The following is a 12340-nucleotide window of genomic DNA, read 5'->3' as shown; positions in this document are numbered from 1 at the left end:
CGAGAAAGACATTGTGGGAAGTAATTTGGTGGTTTTGAAAGATCAAAATAAGTGCGTGGCCGCACGTATTCAAAACATTTGTCACTTATGATGCATCGTTTCAGCTGAGACAAAGTGAAACAACATTCTCTCTAACCTATCTGGTACCATGACTAAAAATAGTGTGATATTGAGATAAGACCTAATGCCTTTTCATATGTCGTGGGTATCCTAAATAATCTATCGGATAGGATGCAATGGGTTTCCCGCCACGATCAGAGTTCGATTCCCGTTGCAATCAATATAATGCACTCGTGACTAACCATACATGACCCTAGTGGAATGGTGGTTTGGATTCGGTGCTGTTACCAATACTACTATCCATAACATATTATCCCGTTTGATTCCCTTTGTGAAGCAATTGTGGTCAGCGATAAATTGTCAACTAATAAATAATTGCACGAATATGGTATTTCCAATTGTGTCTGAATAGAAGGCGAACGTTCACATTTCTGGCGAATCACTTTTTGGTAGATGGGGATTTTGGGGAAATACGGTACATTGCTTTTTGGTAGCCTGACACGCTGCTTTAGCATTAGAATTGTCTTTATTATCTTTGATAGTTACACAGTGAACATTGTTGTTGTATCATCTACTTGCCTTGGTAAAGTTCCAACGTTGAATGAAGTGTCGTGCAACGTCTCGAGCAGCTCTGCCGTGCTGTGCAGAGGCGATGTCATGCCACGGCATTCTGGGAGTGGTGTATCGGTCGATAAAATCTGAAAGGAGGAAGCACATTCTTTGTGGGAAAAAAAAGTACTTATAATACTAAAAAAAAATGCTAGATTATCTTTACAACATTATCGCTTGTTTTTAAATTGACTTTTTAAGAAAATCCTTATTTTAATCGACAATAATTAGTATAATATAACAGGGGTCTCCAACCTTTTTCAAGCGGAGAGCTCATTTTTTGTTACTTATTAGTGCAAAAAGAACCCAATTTCATATGCATTTCTAGTAAATGACAACTTATTACGATTTTGTTACTATTTTATTACCAGGTTATTTATAAGAAGTAGGGTTGAATAGACGCTTTCAACCACCAAAAAATGCAGAAGCCTAAACCATAATTTTAAACCCCAACTCTTGCCAAACCTTATTTAAGAACCTTTAAAACAGTTTAAAACCGGAACTTACAGCCCAAACCTTTGCTCCTAACCCTAGCCCTATACCTGACTCTAGCGGGAATCCCAGCCTTAACCCTGATTGAAACTAACCGTAGCGCTCAACCTATTTTGGAAACCAGCATACAGTTTACAACCCTAATTTGGAGCTTAAACCCTAGTTCCTCACCCTTTTTGATTATCTTGGAATCAAAAGTAGGTTTAAGACCCTTATTTGAAGCCCAAACACTAGCTCCTTACCCTAGCCTAACACCAAATGTAAGAAACGTGGCAACAATTTCAAGCATTTACAAGCACTTCACCTAAAAAAATTTAAACTCACCACATTGGAGACCCCTGTGATAGAATTTAATATATTATGGACTTATATATTTTTGATTATGTATTCATTTTATACACATCATAAATGTTTTATAATATTCAATTTATGATTTTCTTACTTTATATATTCATTTTAAAAATCATGTAAAAATACTGTTAGGTTTACATTGCTAAATTAATAACAACACAAATATCATCTTTTCATGACACTTTTTCTGAATTATTGTGTTTCAATAAAAGTACAATTGTCACACCCAGGAATGGATTTTAAAAATAAATCTCACGGGAAAGGCATATTCCTAGAATAACATAAGACATTCGGGAATTGATATCTTATATTGATGAAAATACAAATGTGTTTTGTTTTTTGGAACGATGTTCTGATTTCCTGCATCAAATGCCGACTATCCTTGTGCTTGCCGATAAATTTAGCCAAGGAACAAGTGACTGTGAAAACGTGTCAATGGGAAAACACGTTTCGGACATTTTTCTTTTCTTGGGCTGTGTTGTTTTTTTCCAAGTCCTCAGTGCTTCATAATTCAGAACTGCTACACACCGTCAAAAGGTTTTTCCAGCTGAATCCAATCCTTGTAGACAAAGTTGCAGTAGTCTTTTCCGTGCCAGAAGCGAGTGTTTCCTTGCAACTCCCCAACGCCCATTTTCAGACTTCTCACTGAGCCGCTTCCTGCCATAGAACATTATAACATATACACATAGTAAAACGGAACAAAAAAATAGATTTAAAAAAAGTGTAGAGCTGAATGGTTCACACCTGAGCTGTCTACGCTGCTGACGCTGTCAGCATGTTGCATGGTGTGTTTGTGCAAGTGCCGATATAAACTGAAGCGAGCGCGCCGGCTGCGGCCGACGCCTTTCAGCTTGGGTAGGTCCACGCCGTCTCCGGTGGGTGTTCCCCGCCCGTTGCTGTGCGGGATGCCGTCAACTGGAGGTGCTGCCTTATTAGAATGAGCGTTGGTGGAAGCGGCCTGAAGGATAAGTCCAATGGTAGGGCAGGGGTAGGGGTAAGCACTTATCAAATCTAATTCATTTGTTAAGCACTTTTTAGGCAAAGAAATTCAAGTCAAGTCAATTTGTATGGCCCTTAATCACAAAAGGTCTCAAAGGGCTGCAAAGACTATTATGACCCCATCCCCTGATCTAAAACCTACATGAGGGCAAATAATTCACAGAAATTGCCACTAAAAGTGCTGTATAAAAAGATGTAGCATACAACAAGACCGTAAAATCACCACTATCGACCCCCCCGCAGCACAATGTGAATTTCCTTTGGTCTGACGTAACTATAAATACAGCGCTATACACTAAGTTATAGGTGTTGCTATGGACAAATTAAAACAATCAAAGTTAAATCTTAACCCAACCGTTTAAATCGAAGCCTAATAGATTATATTTGTGTGCATGGTGGGGGAAATGCACCCAAAACCAAATTACATAAATACATAAAAAAACTAATAAAAAAAAACAAAAGCAAAAAATGGGTATTCGGTATTAGCAATAAAATGAAGAAATGGCTAAATATCAAGCTTTTTAATTAAACTCAACATTTTGTTTTTGTCATAACTGTTTTTTCTTAGCACTGTACTGTTATTTGTAGACATGGATAATCAAAAGTGTTTCATTAGCATTATAGCGTCATGCTTTGTTGCCGCTGTACAAGTCAATGGCACTTTTTTAGCCAAGTCAAGTAAGGTCAATTCATATGTATTACCATATTTATTTGTGTATAATGTGCACTTGTGTGTAAGGCGCACCCCTAATTTTTAATTCAAAAATCTGATTAAAACAAAAGTTTTACTTTTTCTCAGCGCAATCTAAGTATTGTGACAAACTTTATGGAATTTGTGTGGTTATGTGTAAAATCCTTAATGGACAACGTAAACTATGAACACAATACTAACGTAAAATTTACAATGTATTAACTTAATATCCTTCTAAGTCTGATTCATCATCAGAAACACTAAAGTGATGTTTCCCAAGTGTTTTTTTGCGATTATTTCCATCTTTCAGGACGACTTTTTGTTTTCACCATTCTCCAGCATTTATCTCTGGTACCATGATTAAAACTAGTGTAATAATTAGATACTATCTAATTCATTTTCATATGTCATTTATAATATTTGTGATCTATTTGGCTAGGATTCAGCACTCTAACCGCCACAACCAGGGTTCGACTCCCGTTGCATCAAAAAAAACCTTGTGTGTAACGCAAACCCAAATTTTTTAGGGTTTACGGGAATAAACACAGTATTTACAATTAGCAATGTAATATTTTCTGGCTTTCTTGATCAATAAAATGTTTACAACTCCACAACTCAAACACTAGTGTTGTGATTATTGTTGTAATAACCCTGAAACATCAAAATCCACCAAGATTTTATCTATCTCAAGGAATGTTTACTTTGTCATTTATATCAACTGAAAAATGACATCATAAAGCTTCAAATCCAGGAAACAGGTAAGCCGTGATCATCATTACTATGTTGTTATTGCAGTCGGTATAAAGAGCCAAAATTGTATAAAAGTGGTAGAGGTAGTAATAGTGTGTGCGAGGCTGCACATATTTTACAGACCTGTTCGAGCGCCACAGAGCGCGTTACGCTCCCGACATCAGTCAACCGATGCTCCCGGTCATCCCAACGGCCATAGGCCAGGTCGATTCCGCCCACGAAAGCCACCGATTGGTCGACCACAATGATCTTCTCGTGGTGCGCCCACAGATAGACTGAAGAGGACACGTGGTCAGGATGGCGCATCACCTGAGAAATAGAGTGTAAATAAAATGCACTTTTCTCTGCCAGAGTCAAGTCAAAGTCAGCTTTATTGGCAATTCTGCAGCATAAACAGAATTTAAGTTGCGTTTCTCTTAGCCCTTAGTTTCTCAAAGATTAAAAAAACACCTATTGGATAAAGGACAAGTAAGGTGGCTGTTTGAACCTTGATGTTGGGATGCAGGCGCATGAGGGTTCGCTTGCTGTAGCCGGAATTGATGCCCAATGCCAGTTCCACTTCCTTGTATAGCATTACAAAGATGCGCACTCCTTGTTGCTGCCAACAAACACACAACACGATATAAAATTCTATTTGTTTTGGGGGAAATGAAACTATAATATGAAGAAAATGACTTAAATGTAATGAGAGGAAGTGCAAAAAACCTCCTCAACAAAAAAAATGCACATTTCTTTGGAATTTAAGAAAATAAATTATTTATCCCCGTGAAAATATGATGTGATCTTCCAAAATAGCTATTTTTCATGTTAAAGTCAAAACGTTTGTTCAAAAGGACAAATTTCATCATGTACAATAATATTATTTAAATAAATATGTGATACATTAAAAAAAAACATAAACTAACAGCTTTACGCCTGAGGATGCAGTCCAGTCTCCAGCGGTTTCCCTCGACCACAGGTCTCTTCAGGAAGATCTCTGGACTAAGCCTGCAACAATAACATCATTTTTTAGACATCATATTCCTGGTGAATATCAACAAATCACGTGTTTTCAAACTTTTCACTGTGTGAAACTTGTGTTGGTATATATAAGGGAGATTATTATCATCACAGCGATCTACTGCCTTCTTTTTTTGCAGCCCGCGACACTTACCACCAGTCAGTAATGAAGATTTCCTCTCTGGCCTGTTCCAAGGCATCAGCTACGTCCTCCATGTAGGTCTTCCCATTTACATACCTGCATGTCAGAGGTACTCAATCATCAATATGTCCCTATTTTTGTATTACTATATTTCTATTGATCAATTTATTTCAAAGAGAGTAAGGAGAAGGATGGGAAGAAAAAAAAAAAAAACCCAGACACTATAAAATGTGTATGGGGATTCAAACCATGTGATTAACAAATTACTCTTACAATGATGCAAGATATGACGAGGACATTAAATAATTGAAAGAAGCGTCCAATGTTATTTAGTAAGCGGAACGCCTATAAGCTTTTGACTTCAATCTGCCATTCCTCTAATCTTATCGCCTGATTTGTTAATTTTGTTAAGTGACTTTTGTCCAAACATGCCTGGAAAGTTTAAATAAATGAAAAGATAAAATTATTGTGTAACTCTGTTCTATTTTCAAGGTTTTGGGTATTTGTCTAGGGTGCCGATACGAGACACAGATATTTAAGACTAAATATGACATTTAAAAAGGTATTTGTCACCAAAAGATAATTTCACACATCATTTTTTTCAGCAGAGTCAACATTTTTGATGCTTTACTTATTTTGAAAATCCAATCTATCCATTATCTGCACCACTTATCTTCAGTAGGGTCGCGGGGGTGCTGAAGCCCATCCCAGCTGTAATCTGGCAGTGTGCAGGGGACAGCCTGAACTGGTTGCCAGCCAGTCGCAGGGCACACAGAGACAGACAACTCACTCGCTTTTTCACACCTAGGGACAATTTGGACCAGCCAATTAACCCGACATGCATGTTTTTGGAATGTGGGAGGAAACCGAAGTGCCTAGTGAACCCATGCAAGCACGGGGAGAACATGCAAACTCCACACAGAAAGTTTCGATCTCATGACCTCAGAACTGTGCCGCACACACGCTAACCACTCCGCTGCTGTGCTGCCTATTTTGAAATTCAATATAATAAATAAACTTACCCAAGGTAACTGTACTGACTATCGCTCAATCGTTAAAGAGTGTTTCAGAGTTAATAAACCTTAACATCACTCCAAATAGTGACAGGACTTAAAAATAAACATTTTATATGGTTAGACTGACCATTTAGCAGGAATGTTTTCCTGCTCCTGTGCAAAGGAGCTGAAGCGATGCTCCCTCAGGAAGGCTTTGCCGTGATTCTTGACAAAGCTCTCAATGCTCTGGCCCCACCAGCGGGCATGTCTGTAGCTGCTACACTTGAACACCAGCGCCCTGTGTGCACGTGGCATCAGGATGTTGCATTAAGACAGAAAAACAAACTCATCCATCCGCCCACTTCTACAAACACGCACCTGGAAAGACTGTCGATCCTGACCCCGTGCTTGGTCTCAGTATGTTTGGAGTCCATTTTGATGCTGAATTCTTTGTCCACCAGCAGCACAAAAGAGATGGCTCCTGAATCAGGCTTCATGTAGAGCAGGAATGAGTCCTTCACCACCAACCATCTAATTAATAAACAAACATGCATGCTTAAATTATTATAAAGATATTGTGTTTTTGTCCTTTTTTATTGTATTTTGGAGAGGAGGACTGTGGGAAGCAAATCATCACGGAGCCGTAGGTGGGCTTGACGGAGCCTTCCAAATGTGTGGGATTTTTTTGTGCATGTGTGTGCGTGTGTTCTCTTAATACGTTGTAAAAATGCTCATCATAATTGTTCGGCTGTGATGGAGATGTAGTAATAACACAACCACAGAAAGATAACAACGTGGGAAAGAAAAGAAAAATCGCCAATGATTCTCCAATAACATCATCAAGTGCAGAATTTCATGTTGCCAATGAATGGCTTACCCCCAAGTCACAAAAATCTAGTTCAAATACAATGACAACTGCGCTTGTAGTGGTTAGGTTTTTAAAGATTACAGCTAGTCTGACATGAATCCATATGCCAATATGTCAAATATTTGCTATTAAGGACGTAAGCGGGTGCATGGGGGGAGAGGAATAAGAGCACACACCGTTTGGACCAGCGGTAGCAGGCTTGTGTGTGACCACAGCAGTTCATTCCAGGAATACGGTGACCCCCGGAGCGCTTGTATATCATTCCTTCTCTGCACATATAAACAGACATATAAACGCGTTATAAAAACAGTGCATTGCCACATATCAATATCATACAAAAATATTATAAAATCAAAGAGGATGGGTAAAATTAAATATATAAACTCAATGACAAGTAATCAATCAACATAATTAAAATAGCATAGGAAAATACAGGTAACAATAAAAAATATATACTTAAAAATATACCCACATTTAAAGGGGCCATTATCAACCTAACTATAATTGGCAGACGAATAATTATTTGTATGGTATGATACTACAAAAAATAAAACTCTCAAGTAGTAATAAAATATATCTAAATATATAAATGACAGAACTAAAATTGTGCATTTAAAATATTATAGATGTAAAAAATATCAGTTTTAACGCTGGATGCAAATGAAGAATAACAGAGTACTACTCACAGTCCTTTGGGTCCCAGGTCGTGAATGAAAGACAGTTGGCTGACGTCAATAAACTCCATCTGCAGCAAAACAAGAGACGACAACGTCACACCATGCGGCAATTTGAATAACACTCAGCCGCTAAGAGAAGAAACGTGGTGATAAATGAAGTGATAAACACGCTCATCGAATTACAAAACAAGTGCGAACGTTGCTAACAGGTGTGATGGCAGCTCGCGGCAACTCCAGGCGTGACGGATACTCACCGTGTGGTGATATTTTCGGTATAAAGCCATCTTCAGCAGCTTGTTTAAATAGTCCTCCAATTGTTTCTGGAGAAACACATCACATGCAAGTTCACACATAGTACTATTTTGTATTTTAGCAGGACGGAAATGGTTTTGTTGCACTACACTTATCCATATGTTTAATGGGTTTTTGTGTAAAAAATTTAAATGACAATGAATCCCCCCCAAATAGAAAGCGGCATTTAAATAATATTACAAAAGCTAATAGCGGAAAATTAAAACCAACAGGAATGTTAGCAAAGAATATCCGTCAGGGTTCATCTAAGGATAAAAATGATATGCCGGCTTGCGATACCACAGGAGAGCCATCAACATTATAAAGAAGTCTTTTCGTCTCAGCAAACACCTTTTTGACCTGTTGTCCTCTGGAAGGTGCTATAAGCCCCTTAAACCATGGACAAACTGGCTCTGAAATAATTTGTTCCCCAGGGCCATCACCACCCTAAATAAGCACGCAAAACTCTGAAGATATAGAACATGCAAACTCCACACAGGAAGGTTCGATCTATTAATATATGTATATATTTTGTACTTATTTGGGAATTTGAATGGAAAAAGACCGATCTCTCCTTTTGCCTATGTCAGCTCTAATCCAGATCGTCTCGGTCTCAGGTAGCAGACTACGATGTCATCATAAATTGCTAATAGAGTTTTTCTACTGTAAGTAGATGCCACGTCGAGTATGTAAGGTTTAATATCACTTAATAAGAAGGATTTGCAATCATTAATTGGGGGACCAATTGGCGGAGGTTGAGAGGTATGAGGTCGAGCGACTTTTGATGATACATAAGCACTTACTGTACACCCTAAATTTAAAGGCTAATAATAGATTAACATACGCACAAAAGGTTTTCACACAATTTTCTTAAAACTGGATGAGTTGATGCTGGCAGTAATGAGCGGCCTCTAGTGGTAGCCTCTGGGACTGCTCAAGACCTGGATTTTTTTGCAGCAAGCAAGGGTTTTGTTCAAGAAAAAAAACCTTGGATTCCGAAACTCTCCTGTTGAGAGGTGCTTGTCTAAAGCATTACCACTGTACTGTAAATTCAGTTTGTGTCAATATCCTTACCTCGTAGTTATGTATTGCATCACGTGTGTCTGTACGTACCCGCCGACTAGAGACTTGCTCGTCTCGCACCAGCTCGTCACCTCCGCCCCTAGGCAAAGAGGGCATCTCTCTCACCTCGCTCTTCCTCACAGTCTTTCTCTTCACCGTGTGGCTGCAACGCAAGAAGATTATTGACAGAGCTTTATGTTTGCTCATTCAAAGCATGTTTGAGGTACGCGGCCCGACCCTCGGGTGCTTACGTAGGCTAATGTGGTTAATGAAAATAATGTGTCATTGGCTGAGTCAGTCTAAAAGTCATGGGGAATTAATATTTTTTAGCCAAAAGAAGCAATAAAGTAAAGTCAACAACACCAGTCATGTGTAGCAGAATGTTGCTTTTGCGTTAGTGGGACAGAGAGCCGTGGAAAATAGTTGTGGAAGGTCTGAACATTTTGGCTGCTTTGAAAAGGGCACAGTGGATCTGACCAAACTGAACATTGTATATCGTGTATATATATATAGTATTGTATATAAAGTCACTGACGTTTGAGTGAAATGAATCTCCAAATTATGATTCATTTAATAAATAGTTTGTCTACTAAACTACTGACTCAATATATAATTTATGAGTAAAATAATTCTCCAAAATGCATTATTTGAGGACTAATAGTGTTTTTTCATCTTCCTAAAAAATGAATTGTGAATGTAAATGGTCTGCATTTATATAGCGCTTTTCAAGTCAAATGAAGACCTCCCAGAGCGCTTTACAATGTGCTTCACACTTTTCCCTTTTACACACTAACTAACCCATAGCAGTGTCAGCCGTGCAACTACCTGCTATCGGGGGCATTAGAGATTCAGTGTCTTGCCCAAGGACACTTCGACGTATAACACAGAGGAGCCGGAAATCAAACCTGTGACCTCTTCATTCCAAGACGGAGCGCGCTACCTCCTGAGCCAATGCCAATTGTGTTTTTGACAATCAACATAACAATGATATAGTTTCAAAATAGTATAAAAATTGACAGTTGAAAAGCATTTTTAGCAGTTTTTTGTTGCAAGTCTATAACAATTTTTTCTTGGTTAGCTGTCACATTTTTGTAGTTGCATTGTCTTCATTCATATCTTTAGTTGCAGTTTTATGTGTACTGTGTTGTACCACTACTAGTTTTGATTAACAAAACTAGTAGATTAAGTTAATGTTAATTGATTAACTTAATGTGTTTCAGAAGTAATACAAGGCTAAAACAGATGTAAGTTCATTAACAAGTGTTCTACATAGATGGTTTGTGTTTAAATGAGCTCTGAGTTAAAAAAAATATAGTGAAATAATACTAGTTGCGGGAAATAATACTTTCGGTTTTCTGTGCCACTTCCTGCTCTTTGATCTAGTTGTCATCAGTAGTCACACACAGGTTGACAGGACGACAGGACAAGTGAATGTTCTAATCTGTCTCCATCCATGTTGAAGGATTAACAAGGCAATGCCTCAAGTTTGCAAAGTGTTTATATGATGTATAAACAACTGTATCTTGTAATAGTTTTCACAGATATTAAGTTTACGTACTTGATTGTCGTGAACTTATTGGCACATGGACTCAATGCATTGTAATGTACTTTGCAGTTTTCACCATTTGGAGAAGGAATTAGAGCTAGAGTTAAAAGTCCACTGTGGTCAAGTTCCTCTTTAGGGGGTTTAGCTTGGTGTCATATCGATGACATTAAATGTACATCATCCAAATGTATTCAATTGTGTTTCTTTGTGTAGTACAAAATAATATATTTTTCCTTTGTTTACTATTAACAACCCTGTTATATTTGAATCAGATAATGTGGTTTATTTAATGGGACAATGTTTATTATTTAGCAACTGCTATTGATAGAAAAAATAATAATTGCTTAAAAAAACAGTATTGGTTTTAATAAGAAGCAAAAATACATGAACTAACATAAAAATAAGCCTTTTCCATGTTCAAAGGTGAAGAAATGTGGATTTATTTGTCATTACGTGAGCATAAAGGGAGTTGACATTATTGTCCGCCATATAGCTGCTACAGGTATTTTGTATTCTTCTCTTGTGCTTTGTCGCAATTGATTTTTGTTGCACGAGACAATACAGCGACATCTAGCGGTAAAATAATACAAACTGTCCCTTTAAAAAAATAAACAAAATACAGGAACATTTAACGAATAAAGCAAATGTATAAAAATAAATAGGTCAACAAAATAACTTTTAACCTAGTTTACAGTGTATGCTCCGATGCAGACAAGATGGAATTGGCTGACCTGCGGGATGGCAGTGGGATCCTCATGAAAGTTTTGTATGTCCTCAGCTCTCGATGGAGCTCCAAAAAATGCTTCTCCTTCCTCTTCACCATCCAGGTGAACTCGCCGTGCTTCATCTCAATCTTGAAGACGGCAGGCAGAGACTGCATGGTGATGGACAGGAATTGATGAAATAGGATCAGAAATATCCAAAACGAATTTAAAAACGTGTTCATTTGGCCAATTTATGAACTATAAAAGAATAAATGTAGCGCACCAAAAAAAAACCCTAATTTGGCCAGAAATTTGAAAGTGCGGTATATAATCCAATGCATTTTATAACCCGGTGCGTCTACTATATCGCAAAATACGGCGCAAACGATTGGTAATGAATACACTAATTATTGGTATTCATTAGCAAAAAGGTTTCATGGTAATACACCTTTTCAGCAACAATTATGCGATCATTGATCAAATCAATAAACATTGCTGAATTAAATTGCAAAAATTGTCAAACATAGAGTGGTGGTTTGAAAAATTTTTATTGACACTTTTAACAGCAATTAAACACATTCGCAGTTTCACTATATCATATTCTTACAATATGAGATTTAAACAATTTTTATCGACACTTTTAACAGCAATTAAACACATTCACAATTTCCTTATATCATTTTCTAACAATATGAGGTTTGAACAATTTTTATTGACCTAGAGTAGTGGTAGTGAGAGTGACAACACATTCAAAAGTATAACTAATTACAGGGTATTGGATCTTATCTCATTATCACACTATTTTTACTCAGGGTGCCAGGAACACTAATTTGCATAGTGCTATCTCATAAGTTAACCAGTCACTCCACTTCTTCACAAATGAATGTTAGAGAATGGAGAAAACAGAAAGTCAACAAAATCATATACAGGCTATTTTACATACGCTTACATATTAGACCAAGAGGTTATTGTTGCACAGGTGAAAAGGTTAGAGGACTGTTTAACCTATTAGAATGAACTACGCAAATAAGTGTTGTGGCACCGCAAGTGAAAAATAGTGGGATGATGAGATGAGTTCTAATGCCATTTCTTCATCTGTACCAT

The 12340-nt window shown here is 37.5% G+C and overlaps 1 protein-coding gene across 1 annotated transcript in view; it reads right to left on the bottom strand.

Annotated features, from left to right (window-relative positions):
* pld1a (phospholipase D1a) overlaps positions 1–12340 on the bottom strand; it is a 40295-nt gene that overhangs the window by 10685 nt on the left and 17270 nt on the right. The window contains exons 4-17 of the mRNA XM_088354384.1: positions 11264–11406; positions 9038–9149; positions 7888–7953; positions 7643–7701; positions 7133–7225; positions 6467–6619; positions 6237–6386; positions 5106–5189; positions 4858–4939; positions 4440–4550; positions 4076–4261; positions 2257–2470; positions 2041–2169; positions 640–758 (exon numbers count right to left, since the gene is read on the bottom strand). Of these exons, the coding sequence (XP_088210510.1) occupies positions 640–758; positions 2041–2169; positions 2257–2470; positions 4076–4261; positions 4440–4550; positions 4858–4939; positions 5106–5189; positions 6237–6386; positions 6467–6619; positions 7133–7225; positions 7643–7701; positions 7888–7953; positions 9038–9149; positions 11264–11406 (1701 nt within the window). The remainder of the gene's footprint in view (positions 1–639; positions 759–2040; positions 2170–2256; positions 2471–4075; positions 4262–4439; positions 4551–4857; positions 4940–5105; positions 5190–6236; positions 6387–6466; positions 6620–7132; positions 7226–7642; positions 7702–7887; positions 7954–9037; positions 9150–11263; positions 11407–12340) is intronic.

The sequence above is a fragment of the Urocampus carinirostris genome, chromosome 15, assembly GCF_059441175.1.
Source record: "Urocampus carinirostris isolate Australia breed hairy pipefish chromosome 15, RoL_Ucar_1.0, whole genome shotgun sequence".
Taxonomy (NCBI): Eukaryota; Metazoa; Chordata; class Actinopteri; order Syngnathiformes; family Syngnathidae; genus Urocampus; species Urocampus carinirostris.
This window is presented reverse-complemented; position numbering and strand designations above follow the sequence as displayed.